Source organism: Pteropus alecto, unplaced genomic scaffold (assembly GCF_000325575.1).
Source record: "Pteropus alecto unplaced genomic scaffold, ASM32557v1 scaffold414, whole genome shotgun sequence".
NCBI lineage: Eukaryota > Metazoa > Chordata > Mammalia > Chiroptera > Pteropodidae > Pteropus > Pteropus alecto.
In genome coordinates this window covers 710,117-727,463 of record NW_006435781.1, presented here as the reverse complement: position 1 = coordinate 727,463, position 17,347 = coordinate 710,117, and the positions used below count along the sequence as shown (strand labels likewise).

Genomic DNA, 17,347 nt, shown 5'->3' with positions numbered 1-17,347 from the left:
CTCTCCCTCTCTCCCTCTCTCCCTCTCTCCCTCTCTCCCTCCCTCCATTTACATTTCTTCTATACGTTTCATCTTCAACGTTAGTCCAAATATCTGTAGCTGGATTTCAGTGTTTCCTATACAGAAAGGTCTTTCATGAAGGGCAACAATATTCTTCTTGCCAGGTACAATGCTTCTTATAGCATTAAGTACTGATAACTAAAACTACCTCTTTAAAATCACCCTGTTCAAGAAGATATCTCTTCCCTGGATATTATTTTTCTCTGATCTTTCTTCTTCAGGAAACTCATCAAGCTTTTCTATACGTGTAACTGTTCCTAATATATCTCTGTTTATTGCATATGTATGTATGGATATACTTGCCCATATACAATATTTTTAATCTTAAAAGTATCTGTATTTTATAATATAACATATAGCTTAAAAACTATTTTTCTTAAAATGGAGAATATTAAATATTTTACTCAATAGATATTCAATATATAATCATATGTTTAGAAGCTACTATTTAGATTCTAAAGTATCTTGTACACATAATTTCAAGTAAATAAATACAGAAGCTAAAAAAAGGCATCAGTGAACCATTCCATAAGGAACGTATTAACTTTAAAATATATTATGGGTTCATGAAATTTCTTAGAGATCATTGGGAAACTGTGAATTCTAAAATGTACAACTTCAAGTGCAAAATAAAAGGCAACTGAGTTATACAATCATATAAAGAAAAAAGAAAGAAAATAACTTTTAAGCAAAGTATACAGAAAAGAGAAGTTTACTAATTCTTTAACAAGTTGATTAAAAACACTCTATGACCTCTCTTCCTCCTCCTTTATCAGCATCCCTTAAAAGCCTCTTCCTTTCATGACATCTTCTCTAATTAATATGAAAGTAACTTCCAGATTCCCCAGAGAACTACCCTGACTTTAGAAGCAATTAATTTTCTATTCACTTAACATTCTATGATTAAGTTTTGCCCTTTGACAGAAAAAGTAATTTATTCACTCAAATGTTTATTCAGAAGTTGTTAAACTCTTCATATTGGTAGTAGAACTTCACTTAAAGTGTACCTGCATAACTGGAAAATAATCACTTACTCATATAGTCAAACATTAATTGTGTTAAGTACCATGTACTATATTAGGTACTGAGATACCAAAACTAAACTAAGCCAAACCCCCAAAAAACAAAAACCAAACCAAAACAAATTAAGTTCCAGTCCCTAATTTCTAGAAGCCAAGAATCTAATCAGTGTAATAATGGCCAGAAATCAGTTTGGATAAGCAAACAGAAATTAGATCATGATAATCTTCATGAAGGCAACATGGAAGACACTAACCGTCAATGCCTTTTGGCCAAAGGCCACCAGGAACAGGCCTATCGATTAACGGTTAGGTTGATTTACTGGTTGCAACATGAGACATGGCATGTAATAAGGAACTATAGTGGCATTTCTCTAAGAGAATATTAGAAAAAGTTTATAGGTATTGAGCTTGTATAAGGTGATAGGTGTGGTCAAGGAAGTAAGAATTTGCCTGTATCAGCGGCCCTAACCTTTTTGGCAGCAGGGACCGGTGCTCCTATGAGAATCTAATGCCTGATGATCCGAGGCAGAGCTGAGGTGGTGACGCTAGTACTAGGGAGTGGCTGCAAATACAGATGAAGCTTTGCTCGCTCACTAGCCTGCCACTCACCTCCTGCTGTGCAGTCTGGTTATCAGCAGGCCATGGACTGGTACCAGTCCACAGCCCAGGGGTTGGGGACCTTTGGCCAGGATGATGTAGGGAAGTGAGGGTAATTCTATTTTCGGGTATCTTAAAATTTGTCTTTTATCTAGATGGCATGAAGATTGTAGAGAGGATAAAGCTATGATTAATAAAGCATAATCTACCACATTAATGAAGATGGGGGATATTGGGTAGTTCTGGGTTCTTTAGACAATGGTATTTTATTTGTTTGTATTGAGACATGGCTACGAAGTGGTCACATTTCTGTCTTGATCTATCAGGATCATGACATGGCCTTGTCTGACGTTGGCATTCTAAGCTACTGCTCATATTCAACAGCAAAACATCTCAAACTAGCTGCAAGCACTAGGAGAGCATCCAGCAACTCCAAGGCCTAACTGAAGTGCCAAGTCAGTTCCTGGGTATCAGTGGCTCCTTTTTTGTCTTTCTCAAATGAATATAACAGAGGCGTAATAGGATAATACTTATGTTTTAATAAGTCCACTTTGACAGAAGTGATGTGAAAATTTCTAAAGGAATACATTAGTGGCAGGAAAGACCAGCTAGGGATTTTCATCTTAAACAGAGGTAAGCCATGATATTAACTTTAATCAGGGTTGTAGTAATGGGAATACAGAGAATTGGACAGTTTCAAGAGCTGGTAAATGAGAGAAATTAATTGAACTTGTCAAAGAGTGGACTTGTGAATGGTATAGGAAAATCCAGATGACTCAGCTAGCTTTTGGTTTCTGCATTAGGTTGTTGGAAGAGGAAAAGGAAAGAGTAAAGGAGGTCTGGGAAGATATTAAGGTTTATTTTAAGTTTTCAGGCAAACATTCAATTAAAGTTGTCTATTAGGCAATTAGATATATTGGCTTATGCTTTAAGGCAGGGGTCTCCAACCCCCGGGCCATAGACCAGTACTGGTCCATATCCTGTTAGGAACCAGGCCACACAGCGTGAGGTGAGTGGCTGGTGAGCGAGCAAAACTTCATTTGTATCTGCAGCCGCTCCCCAGCGTTAGCATCACTACCTCTGCTCTACCTCAGATCATCAGGCATTAGATTCTTATAGAAACACTAGTCCCTAGTGCCAAAAAGTTTGGGGACCACTGTTTTAAGGGACAGACATGAACTGAAGATATATATTTGGTGGTCATTAGAAAATAGTTGCTATTTGATTGGGAAGGAATGAGGATAATCCAGAGAAGAAAAACAAGGGAAGATCTATAGGGAATATCAATATTAAAGGAAAAATGAGCTGGAACAAATGGCCAAAACTATAAAAATAGATAGATAGATAAATAGATAGATAGATAGATAGATAGATAGATAGACAGACAGACAGACAGACAGACAGATAAGTGGCCAGCGGGTAGGGGTAGCCCATAAACCAAGGGAGGAAAGAATTTCGAGAAGGATAAAGAGGTTAATAGGGTCTAGTCCTGCAGAGGAACAAAATAAGGCACAAAAAATATATGAGAGGTGGTTTTTTTCTCAAAGATGGAAATACAGCCTATTTAAAGGCTTATGATAAAGACCCAGAAAATAGAGGAACTGGAGATATGGATGTGAGGCTAAATGGAAACAGGTTCCTTAGGATATGGACAATGAAGATATTGAGAACACTGTGAACAGATTAGCCATAACTAGCCAAAGCACAGTCTCTTCCACCAAGGCAGAGAGGAAAAAAAAGAGATTATGGGCACAAATATACATAATCTGTATTATTTTACTTAAAGTAAGAGAGAAAGTCATCTACCATAAATGGCGAGTAAAAGTTTAAGAAACTCATAAAAAACTTGAAATAATTGTTGAGAAAAACTGAGGAGAAAATTTACTAGGGATGCATAGAAAGCTTATAAAGAAGTACTGATGAATCTGTTAGAGTGTGATTCAAAAATAGAGTAACGTTTGGCAATGAAACATCTACAGTATAGTTATACGATTGGATAGCTGAATTGAGGAGATTAGGGAAATGAAAGCTTCTGGAGATAGCAAGACAGCCCACATGGGCTGAGATTATTAAGAATGAAAGCTCAACTTGGATAAGAATGACTGTGAATCTGGTGCCAGAGTCTTCAATGAGAAAATAATATAATAAAATGGTGAATGATAGATGGTCACTTGGCATCAAATACAAAGGAAGAGAGATTTTTACACAGCAAGCGGTACTTTTGGAATTGGCCCTGGGAAATGAGGACACAAGAAATTCTAAATGAGTGGGTGGGTGAAAGAGTCATTAGTCATAGTAGAATTGTTAAGGGTAGAAGTCATTTCCATGTACAAATAGAATGAGTATATAGGATAGAGAGTTTGCCTTGGAAGAAGTAGTTTGGAGTGCAGAGTGAGAGAGCTTGGGAAAGCACAAAAGGGAAATGAGGCAGAGAAAAGAGCACAGACATAAAGATACAAGAAATGACACATGAATAGAGGTACCTATATTCTGGGTGGTAAACATAGATAACAGATAAGAGAAATGTTGAATTAATTGGCTTGCAGATTTCCAACAGAATTTGGTTAAAAGTTGATTTGGTATGGATATAAGCAAGCAGAGGTCCCAGAAGGAGCCCAAAGCCTTTGACCTTAATAGCTGGTAGGAAGGTTTTCAAAAGCACATTGTACTAAATTCCCAGATTCTCAGACACCTTACCATATCACCTTGTGGATAAATAGGTTGTTTTGTCATTTTAATTACTAACTTGCATTACCACATGCTTACTTAGTTCAAGAAGCTGAGTAACTAGACTTGATATTCAGCTAAAAATTCTGAACTGTGGTGACATTAACAGAATGAGTGAAGGAGCATCCAGGAGTCTCATAAAATTCCACATGTGTCTTGTTTGATTCTCAAAACTTTATGTATATACGAATCACCTAGGAATCTTGTTTAAAGGCAAGTTCTGATTCATTAGGTCTGGAACCCTGCAGTTCTAATAACTTTACAGATGATGCCAATATTAGTTGTCCAAGGACCAAGCTTTGACTAGGAATATCCCCTAGAACTCAACTTTTAAGTCAGTGCATTATGGTAATTGTATGTATAAAACACATGGTTAAAAGAAGAGAAAACATTATGTTAGGTCTGAAAGTATATAAAATTGAACTGATAATGTCCTAAGATTTTCTAATTGGCTGAAAGCACTTGAAAACAATAAATGGTGAAGAAATAAAGTGAACAAAAAGGTAACATTCAGCCATTTTTAATGGATGCCTAAAAATGAATTAATATCACTCAAATTCATAAGATGGGTCCTCCATGTGTTCAAAATAACCTACATAAACTGACAGTGAAGACATAAAAAAATTAGTGTACACCTAAACTGCATTTCCATCATCATTATTATGTATTCCTCTCAAGGATTTGTAATACATATAGATTATATTTAGCTTGAAGAGATGTCTAGATAAATCATTTCATGTCCTATTTTAGTAGGCAATTAAGAATGATGTTATTTCAGAAAATGAGAGTAGAAGTTGATAAAGGTGACTCACAAGGCATTAGAAAACCACTCATACAATATTGTACATTTTTTTAGCACTTTCAGTCTGTCATTGCTGACACTATTGATTAAATGCAAATTGTTTCTAGGTAACCATATGATAGCAGGAAAATTTTAAATTTATATTACTTAAATGCTGGAATTCAATTTTCCTGCTTGATCAAAGCTGTTTTAAGATACAGAAACAGGATGATAAACAGATGAGATTCAGACAGATTAAAATTTTTTTAATTAGCTAGTAAAATGTCTACCCAAAGTGATTCATACATTCAATGGTCAGATATATAACATGAACCTTGAAAATTATTTAGAGGACATTTTCTCTAAGCAATTTTCTACTCATAGATTTCTCTCAAAAATCATAACAAAAATATATCCTCAAATAAATATACTTAGAAATAAAACATTTTGTTAATTTTCTACTATATATCATATTCTTCAACTTAATTTTAAAACTAAAATATTAATAATATAATCATAGTTCCCTTTTCTTGACACTTTATCATAGTCTATTTTATGCTGACAACAGATAATATAACTTTAAAATAAATTTCCAATTTATCAAGTTAACTCTGAGAAATGTTGATGAAATTATCTCTCATTCTAAAACAGACTAAAAAATACATTATTTTCTCCAAGATCTTTTGTTCTCCAAAAGATGCAACCCCACAGCAAGTATTTACTTGCCTATGAGGTAGTGTTGTATTATTTGTAAAAATATAATAGATTTTGTAATTCGTAAAATAGAATGCTCAAAAGATTAGGCATAGTTAATCCACACATGTTCCCTTCTTATACTAAAATTATTTGACATTCAGAATATCTGTTTCTTTAGCCTGGCCACTGCACAGTATTTACTCTGCCTGTTAGAATTTCTCTTACAAACTACAGGCATACCTCAGAGGTATTGCAGATTCAGTTCCAGACCACCGCAATAAAGTGAGCTACAATTAAACTGAGTCATAATCTTTTGCTGGTGGAAGAGGATCTTGCCTTCGATTTGTAAAAAAACACAACATCTGTGATGCCCAATAAAGTGAAGCTCAATAAAACGAGATATGCCTATATTGCCGATTACATACCAACAATGGATGTTTTATAATTGTCGAAGTTGAAAAATCAAAGAACTGATAACGTCCCTGAAGATGAAGCAATTCTTATTTAATTAATAAAAATCCCTATTATGATGGAAAAAATTATAACATCTCGGGAATAAAAACAGCAAACCATCTCTTATCGTAAGTAAATATAGAAAAATCTTGGGGCCTTCTTTTGTTATCATAATGTAATATGTAAATGTATAGAGAAAGCAAATGTGTTATAATTTATGACAAATATTACTAACTATAAAGGCTATCTTTATGATGATAGTGAAACCATGGACAAGAGTTCCAAGTATAGCATTTCTAAGGGTTTATTCTATTCTATTCTGCAGCTTTCTAAGCCCCAGGCTTTAGGTGACAGAGCAATATATGAAGGAAAATCAATATAAATTCATGCCATAAAAATGTTAATTTAAAGCTAAACAATATAAAAGCTAAAGAAGGTTTATGAAAACCATTCCTGGTCAGTTACAGCGGAACCAGGAATGATTCTACTAGGCTAAACTTTGATTCTGCTTCAAATCTAAAATATATTTTAAAATATATTTAAAAGCATGATATCACATTGCTTTAATCTTTTCAACTCTAATAGAACCAGAGAGCACAAAGAATAGAGTTTACAAGCAGCGAAACTTAAGAAAATACATAAAAATTAATGCATAACCTACATTGACTTTTTCTTTAAGGTCTGAGAAGTTGCCTTCCTTCCGATAAACTGCAAATTCAGGACTCTGTAATAGAGCTTCTGAACGAGTAATCCAACTGTGAAGTTCAGTTATGTCGACATCCAGCCTAAGACAGGAAAGAATAAAAGTCATTATTTCTTGATTATCTTTCTTCTATATGAAAAAAAAAAAAAGGTAATCTATCCACATTTATCATTCTCCACCTAATCTGAGACTCCAGACTGCTGTTCCTCTTATTATTAATAGCACTTATCATTTCTCAAGTCAGACTCAAACTTTGGAGTCAGCTTTGATCTAGAATCTTATGATCATGGAGGTTATTTTATTCATCTCAATGTAGCAATCACTTCTACTGAATTCCCTTGTAGGCTATTACTCAGCCTACGCTTGAAGGTTTGCCCTAGTAGAAAAAATTAAGCCTCCTTCTTTTTGGGAAGTATTTACAGCAAACAAAACATTCCTTTGGGGTGGCCCCCTTTGAATCACACCTTGATATCCGCACCCTTGTATAGTATCCATCCATACTGACTCTAGATGCGCCCATGTTATTTGCTATGGCAAATGGGATATTAGTAAGTGTGTTGCAAGCAGGACCTTCCTACGTGCTTGCACCTTGGATCTTGTCCTCTTGGAGCACACACTCTGCGAATGTGACTGATAAATAATTCCAATGACCCTTTAAGGAAGCTCAGTCTTACCAGGTGAAGAGACAACAGGGAAGAGCAAGAGGCACGGGGCATGTGAATAAAGGCTTCTTTGAGTTTCTGACCCATCTCAAACACTAGCTGAATACAACCGTATGTGGGCTCCAGCTGACTCCACTTAGAGCCACAGAACTGCCCAAAGAGCCCCGGCACATTGCAGAATTGTGGGAAATGATAAATAACTGTTATTTTAAGCCACCAAATTTGGGGGTGGGTTGTTATGCTGCAATAGATATCCGATCATCTACCTTGTCATTCTCAAACTTATTTTATTGCAGAGATCTACAAGCTAATGGGAATAAACTGTTCACTCTAATTGGGTGATTCAGGTCTAGTTAAAGCAGAGGTTTTAGGGGAGTCATGGAAGGGTTGCAAGGGTAGACAATGTCGATGAATCATTTGAAATTCTGGGCATAATTCTGAATATGTATGCATTTTTCTTGAGAAAGAATGTTACATTTTCTCGGTATCTGTAAATAAATCTATGAAAAGGGAATTCAGTGATCATCAAATCCAAAAATTGTGAAAACAAATAGACAAACCAATGAAAGTCTCCAGAAAAATAACTTACCCAATTTTAATAAGAAATTTGTGGAGCAGAACAAAAATACTAATACAATATTTAAGACACCACGTAATGTACTTTAATTACCATACTATATCTTCCTTTTCAACAGAACCTTCAAATAGTTTAAATTAGCTCTTTAAATCAATTAGAAAATACGTGATATTGAGCCTACCCTACTCTTAGTTACTTCAATGAATAATCTATAGTTTTTTCAGTATCTTACTTTCCTTAAAATTTGGCTGCTAAATGGTTCATAGTAGTATTTAGTATAATCGGGGAAGAACAATTACCCTCTTGGCTTCTAGTACTTTCATTGATGCAGCCTAAGAACTAAATCAATGTTTTGACTTCTTTATATTGGACTTTCAACTCACACTGAAGATAAATCGAGTTAAAACTTCTAGGAATTTTTCACATAAATTATCTTTAAGCCAGTTGTCCCTTATCACAAACTTATGAACTGATTTCCTGAACTCATATTTCAGGGCTTTAAATCATATAAACTTGTTAAAATTTTCTCAATGTTTGTTGCTGGCTGTTGGTTTAAAATTAAATTGATACAGAGCTTCACAGGACACAAAACACTTCCAAAAAGCTATTCTCTTTTTGCATTCTTACAAAAGCATGTGGCAAAGTATTATTAATCTCTCTGCTCATATAAGGAGATGGAGGCACAGAGAAATTAATTGATCTCAGACTAGAACCATGGGCAGGAACTTAACTCATCTTGTTCACCGTTATAGCCTTCACCTTGAAGAGGGCCTGGTTCATAGTAATACAATTTACTGAGTAAAGGCTACCTAACTAGAAATTGAAGGAACAGAGATCTGATTTCAGAGACTTTGATCCCAAGTCCTATGCCATTGCATGCCAATACTTTCATTTACGTATGGACTGTAAATATGGATTTTTATTTTATCAAATTAGTGTTTTATCATCCAAACACTAATTTGAACTACTCTTGATCCTGTATTTTGCTTTCCTAGGTTTAATTATTAGTTTTCCTATTTCTTCATTCATAATGTTGATTTTAAAATACAGGAATACCTCAGAGATATTGTGGGTTCAGTTCCAGACCACTGCAATAAAGCAAATATTGCAATAAAAGAGTCATAATCTTTTTGCTGGTGGAGGGTCTGCCTTTATTTTTTTTTAAAAAAACACAACATCTGTGAAGTACAATAAAGTTAAGTGCAATAAAACGAGGTATGCCTGTAGAGTCCTGTTGCTTACTTCTAAAAATGTCTCTTTCCATTTTTCTCATTTATGTTAACTAATTAGATCAAGCCTTTGTCTAGTCATTTAACCACCTACCAAATCCAGTGCATCTTTCCTATCAAAATTTCTTAATAAAGGCATTTTTGTTTTTCTTTTTGTATAATATAAAAATCCTTGTGTCTCTCTGCCTGTGGGCATTCAGGTGCCACTGCATAGGGCGAGCCAAGAGTGCTGAGATGTTTATACCTTAGGAATGACCCTTAACTAGTGGGAACTGGGAGTTGGTGGATAAATACCCCAGCTCCCTGGCTCTTCATGGTGCAGGAATCCAGAAGGATATTGTACACAGTGAGTCAGAGGGTTCCCAGAAGAATTTAGCCCCAGTTGCTTCCAACAATAACCTGCTGATGTATCACCCTGTATCAGTTGCCTCCTTTTCCTAACCTCACTTCCCCACTTTGCTTCCCAGATAAACTACTTGCACCTAAATCTTTGCCTCCAGATTCACTCTTGAGTGAACTCAAACTAAAGTAATGATCAACGGCCTCGAAAAAACCTAGCATCCTGCCACATTTAGTCTTTTTCAACTTGATTTCTGACTCTCCATAGAAATCATTTTAAACTTTTTTCAAAATTCTCAAAGCTATGACCCATCCTCTTTCTCCAGATAGCAACAGATGACATTGTTTTCTACTTTACAAAGTGCAATGATCAGACTAGAATTTCTTCCACTTTTTATGTCCAAATATTCAATCTTACCTGCATGTTCCCTTCCCATTTCTTTCTCTTACATTTGAACAAGTTTCCCTTCTTTAACTGAAAGTCAATCCCTCTACCTGCAATTTATACTTTATTCTCTCACTTATTCTTAGACATCTATCAACTTTTTGTTATCTACCTACTATAAATTCAAACCCTGCCTCTCAATTTAATTATACATATGTTAATTTAAACAAATTGACTGTTCTTTTTAAAAATCAATCCTCTCTTGACCCCCTTATTCCCTTCCAGCCATTTTCTCACCTTCTACAAAGGCAAATATTTTGTAAGGTTTTCAAGTTTATGGATGACTTATCTTATACTATATATAAGAATAAACTCAAAATGGATTAAAGATTTAAATATAAGACCCCAAACCATAAAACTCCTAGAAGAAAACATAGGCAGTAAACTCTCTGACATTGCTCCTAGTAGTATTTTTTCTGATATATCTCCTCGGGCAATGGAAACAAAAAAAATAAACAAATGAGACAACATCAAACTAAAGAGTTTTGGCACAGCGAAGGAAATCATCAATAAAACAAAAAGATAGCCTACTGAATGGGAGAAGGCAATTGTCAATGACATATCCGATAAGAGATTATTATCCAAAGCACATTAGAAACTCATATAAATTAACACCAAAAAAGCAAGCAATCCAATGAAAAAATTGGGCAGAGGATCTGAATAGACATTACTCCAAAGAGGGCATACGAATGGTCAATAGACATATCAAAAGATGCTCAAGGTCACTAATTATCAGGGAAATGCAACTCGGACCTGTCAGAATGGCTATCATCAATAAATCAACAAACAAGTGTTGGTAAGGAAGTGGAGAAAAGGGAACATTCGTGCACTGTTGGTGAGATTGCAAATTGGTACAGCCACTTATCAATAATAGTATGGAGGTTCCTCCAAAAATTAAAAATAGAACTATCTTATGACCCAGCAATTCCACTTCTGGGTATTTTTCTGAAGACATTCAAACACTAATTTGAAAAGCTTTATGCACCCCTGTGTTCATTGCAGCATTATTTACAATAGCCAAGATATGGAAGCAACCTAAGTATCCACTACTAGACATATGGATACAGAAGATATGATACATAAATACAATGAAATATTACTCACCCATAAAAAAGAATTAAATCTTACCATTTGGGGAACATGGGTAAATCTAGAAGTTATTGTGCTGATATAAGTCAGACAAAGACAAATACCATATAATTTTACTTACATGCGGAATCTAAAGAACAAAATACCAAACAAAACACGAAAAAAGATTTGTCCAGTTTACTGTCAGTTCCCCACCTCTTATATACTCTTTAATCAACTCAATATTGTTTCTCAACAAAAACATTGTTTCATAAAGGAACCATGTCACTAAATCTAATGAAGAGTTATACTCTCTTGCTATCTAGCAATACACTATTGATTGGCCATACTCTCCTTTTCCTGAAATTTTTTTTGCCTCCATTATATCGCTCTATTCTATTTTTTTCTTCTATTTCTGTAATCACTGGTAATTTTTTCTTATCAGGTTCATCCTCCTCCACCTTCATTAGATACTGGAACTTCATTAGATAGTGGAGTTCATCAAGGCCAAGTTCATTATCAATCATCTTCTATCCACCATTATTATTCTCTCTCCCTAGCAATCTTATCCATGCTCATGATCGTGACCCCATTTGCAATCTGTATGTCAATGACTGATATACATATCTCTAATTCAAGCATTTCTTCTACATAATCGTCTGTCTACTAGTTATCTCCAACCTGCATACTGTAAAATCTCTTTCAACATAATTTGTCAAGACCTAATGTTTGATCTTCTCTCTCAAACTAGTAACCTCCCAGCATTCCTCAGATCTGTGAACAGCATCACCATTTATTATCTTTGATACCCTCCTTCTCTCTTCCATATTTAATTGATTGCAAAGTGTAATCCTTCATATATTTGATTTCTTCTGAATCTATCTGCTTCTCCATCTTCACAGTTGGCATCCTCATTCATTTTGCCATTAAATATGACTAAAACTACTGCAATAGTGTCTCAAATGGCTCTGAGCAATCTTTCTGGAACCCTCCCATCTATTCTATGGACTATCTGATTATGTTACCCTCATTCATAAAACCACTCAGAGACTCTATTCTTCTTAGGATAAAGACCAAAATTTCCACATGGTCCTCTACAATCTGACTCTACTTTGTGCCTTAGTCAAGCACTTTTTCTAGAAACAAATCTCACTTCGAGTTTCTTAGGAAGCCCAGAACCATACTAAAGTCTTGTCTCTCCTCTAATGAAGTGATGTCCTTCACTGCCTCTTATCCACCTATCCATCAGAAGATTTCTATTTTGAAAACTTGGCTTCTAGGTATAATCAACTTTGGCTGCTTTAGTCAAATTTGTCCCTTTTTCTTTAAACCAGTCTGGCTGGCATCACAGCTGGGAGAGAATTGCTAAGGCCTATGTTGGGAAAGTTTTTTACGAGGCCTGGAATTTACATTGGTCTTATTTGCATATGTGTTATAATTATCTTTAACCATCATCTCTAATCCACTGGGGAAAAAGAAACAAAGGTTATTTATACAGCTTGAAAATAATTTTCATTCAAAAAATTACATAATACTTTGACATCTATCTTTCTGAAAAATGTTTCCTTTAAAAACAGTTACATATCTCCCTTCATTTCTGCCACAAAATGTATATCAAGTGCTTACTATATGACAGACATAGTATTAAACTCAATAGATAACAGAGATGAAAATGCACCTGTCCACATTATTAAAGAATGCGGTTTAGTGAACCAACCATTTGACAAAATAAAGTGCTTGAGACATAGAACTGGGCTCAGCTCACAATGTGACTTTTTCTTTTTCTTTTTTTCTTGGCTAATCAAAAAAACGCCTCTTCAATGAACTAGGATTAAATCAGCTTCTAGACGAGAGGCTCTGCCAAGTAAATTGGTTATCTCCACACAATGAAGGCTTCGTGGACTCAACTCCATGGTAACCGTCTGCTTGCTGCTCAGTCTGTGAAGAGTTTAAGAGAGGCCTGGGTACCGCTTGGCATGTAGTTCCAATTATTAAGATAAATTCAGGCAACATGATGGGAAATTCCACAAAGAGGTCTTTCCTCATTCAATTATTTTGTTTGTCTGATTTTATAAATTTGAAGATTCCACAAGGTGCTTAAACTTCTCTTTTACATAAAAACCCTTTGGGGAGTGCTTATACTCCTTTTTTTATTATTTACAATTTTTAAAAAGGGATTTTAAAATATTCTAGGGCACTTGTGAATGGAGTGCTTTACCTAGGGGGAAAAAAATATCTGTTTATAGGCACATGCGTTAATATGTTACACTTTCTTTCTGAAATGGAATAAAGCAAAATATAAATAAGTTGGTACTATTCTCAGCTGTTAGACTTTTTTTTTCTTCTTTCACCATTGTGACATTTGGATTCCTTTGGAAATAGATAGAGCCTAAACCCAATTCTTACATGATTTAAGTTCTCAGCTATTCCTCACCTAATCTTATTTTGACATTTTTTCCCCCTGTAGTTTCCATTTGGGTTTTTTGCTTCAAGCATATCTATGATTTCTTTACTAGAAGTTTTTTCTATCCAAATGTAATATGCTGTCAGCCTACACTCCAATATGTAACATTCAACACCATCTCTTAGAGTTCTGGGAGTTAACAGTCAGCTGCTAACATTGTTTTCCCTTCAATATTCTGCCAGTAAGCATCCCCATTTCTTTATGCCAGCAACGAGGATGGAAAGGTGAAGGGGAATAGAGGCAGAACTTCAAAAGGCTTCCCATGCACAGAGTGCCAATGGCCCACATTCAAGGCTTAGTCTCAGTTGCTGTTCCACTGTTGTTAGCAAAATGAACAAGGTCTCCTTGGCTCCTACTCAAACCCCGGTTTTCAAGTAACAATTGCACATTTATTTTATTGCTTATCATTTTGGCAGTGATTACCTCATGGCTTCCTGTGCTTTCCTCTCTTGTTTTCACATTTTCACTGCTCTAGAATATTTTTCAGATATCTTTGCTGAGGTGTATAGCAAATTAACAGACTCTCCTGATTTAAATCCATACATGTTTATGAAGTGGGTATCATCTATTCTCCCCAGCATTTTGCCAATGGTATTTTCTATCATGCTTTGTCTTATCTGAGGCTGGGTATTTAATCACCAACTGAAGATATCATATAGGTGTAACAAAGTTACCTTCTCAAAAACACTCAAGAAAAATGCTGAAGAATCATTTTCATATTTTGTCAAATCTTAAAATCTATGCATGTGTTTTTCTTCATAAAACCATTCATTTCTACTATTTTTTTTCACTTTTAAAACTCTCAAAAAAATCACTGTTAATGAACTGATATATAGTAAGTTGCTCATACTGGGTCTCTACACCCTCAAAATTAGCCCATTGATATACTCCTTACTCATTTGACTTTCATAACACACTTCACTCCATACTTAATGTACTTCTACATGTTATTACAGACAGGCTCTATCCCTTAAATCCAGTCTAACTTTATTCAACTTAAAATCCTCTTTATCTACTAAGAAAACTGACTTCTTATTCTCTATTCACAAAATGATTTTTATTCCTGTAATTGGTGATGAATATTCTGTCCTATATTTTCAAGTATGCCCTAAAATCTCATCTTTGTCATTATTTATGATTAGCAGTGAAGTGACAATTTTCTACCCTTTAGAAAGGTACTCATCACAAACCCCCCAAACCAAAATGTGTCAAGTCCCATAGAACAGAATACCATGGCTTTGATTTTTTTTTTTTTTTTCCAAACCAAGGTCATTTTTCAAAGAGACCTTCCATTTCCTGGAAGTTTCAAAATATCAAAAAAAGATGGTGTATATACTCTATTCAGAAGGTCATAGTTTTCCCTCAGGATTATATTGTACAAATAGACTCTCCTTCGTCCAGTTGACTTTCTCATAAAGATAATGCAAATTAGATCAATTATACACCCTCAATGTGAAAATTAGGAAATATATCTGTGTACGTGTGTGCAAACATTTTAATTAAAAGAAAAAAATAAAAACACATTTAAAACAGAAATATTTGCACTTTAAGGAGTTGTCAGTTTTGAATTCTCAATGTATATTGTTGTATGGAACTTGTGCTACATGATAACTGCATTAATTATGTCAAAAGAGCCTCTTATGGGCACTGACTGTGTTCTGTTAATTTTCTGTACAGAGACTGCTATATAAAGTATTAAACTAAGATGACACATTTACATAAACTTTAATTCAGTCACGTTCAATATGCCATTTGGAACTCATCATTTCCAAATGTGTAAATGTTGAAAGGAGAAATCCTCCAAGCTCTCAGACTTAACTAATTTGATTAGTGAGCTAGGTTATGAATGTCCATTTTATGTCTTTAGACATCTCTGCACATAGAATTTCATAAAAACTTATGAGCCTCATCTTTAGAAACCTGAAAATAAAGTGATGATGCTTATGGAATGTTAACTCTTACAGGATCCTGAGGCTCTACGCCTACACCAGGTGACTTAACAAACTGACTTTAATGTTCATTTTAATTAGCTAGAACACACGTTTTCATGTTAATGGAAAACTATAATTTTTTTCCATTGATATTATAATATAGAAGAAATATTTCTGGAGATGAGGTAATATTTCAAAAGTATATTATCATTTTAGTAATCACCTTCGTTCTTCAGATTTCTATAAATTGAAAAGACATTTTAATTCCATAGTGATATGTAGGTACCCTCCTGATCCTGGATCATCTGATGAACTCATATTCATATTTCAATAATCGGTTCAAGATTTATAAGTTCTGTGAAGGTTTTCTTAATCAACTTTTCCTTATTCTTCCTCTTTCAACCTTCCATCTAGGGGAACTAATCTGCCTCATGTGTATGTTTCCACATGTCACTTGCTTTGAAAAACTAAATAAATACAATTTAAATTTGAATCAGCGAGATCTTATAAAATATCAAGTGAAATTCAGTATAAACTCTGTTAGTGCTAAAAATCAATTATTTTAGGACTATGAGATGCGTTGAACGCATGGTAATTATTCTAATTTTATAGTTATTAAAGAGGAAAATCGTAGTTAACAAGTCAACATTTAGATAAATATCTCCCCCAAATCAACATTGTTTATGGATGGATACACTCACCATTATGTATGTGCATGTGTGTGTGTGTGTGTGTGTGTGTGTGTGTGTGTGTATGTGTTTGTACAGTATAAGTGTGTTCTCCTTGGTGGGAGGGGGTAAGAGGGGGCCACATGATTGCCTTATAGTTATTTTAAAATAATTTTATTTTTCAATTACAGTTGACATACATTATATTAGCTTCAGGTGTACAGCATACTGATTAGACATTTACATAAGTTATGAAGTGATCACTCCCAATAAATCTAGTAACCATCTGACACCATAGTTACTATAATATTATTAACTATATTCCTTACGCTATACTTTATATCCCCATGACTATTTTGTAACTACCAACTTCTGCTTCTTAATCCTTTTTCACATGCCCCCCAATTTTCCTCCCATCTGGCAACCATCAAAGTGTTCTCTGTATCTATGAGTTTCTATTTATTTATTTTGTTCTTTAGATTCCATATGTAGATGAAATCATATGCCATTTGTCTTTCTCTGTCTGACTTACTCCTCTTAGAACGATACCCTCCAGGTCCATCCATATTGTTGCAGATGGCAAGATTTCATTCTTTTTTTATGGTTGAGTAATATCCCATTGCATATATGTACTACCTCTTCTTTATCCATTCATCTATTGATGGACACTCAGATTGCCTTCATATCTTGGCTATTGTAAATAACGTTGCAACAAACATATGGACTCACATGTACCTTCAAAGTAGTTTTTGGGGTTTCTTTGGATAAATACCCAGAAGTATGATCACTGGGTCCTTTTTTGTCTCTTGTTATAACTTTTGTTTTAAAGTCTATTTTGTCTGGTATATGTATTACTACTCCAGCTTTTTTCATTTCCATTTTCATGAAATATCTTTTTCCATCCCTTTATTTCAATCTGTGTGTT

At 34.6% G+C, this 17,347-nt stretch overlaps 1 protein-coding gene across 1 annotated transcript in view; it reads right to left on the bottom strand.

Moving 5' to 3' along the window:
* DMD (dystrophin) overlaps positions 1-17,347 on the bottom strand; it is a 1,580,480-nt gene that overhangs the window by 1,288,774 nt on the left and 274,359 nt on the right. The window contains exon 16 of the mRNA XM_006911463.3: positions 6,998-7,121. Within this exon, the coding sequence (XP_006911525.1) occupies positions 6,998-7,121 (124 nt within the window). The remainder of the gene's footprint in view (positions 1-6,997; positions 7,122-17,347) is intronic.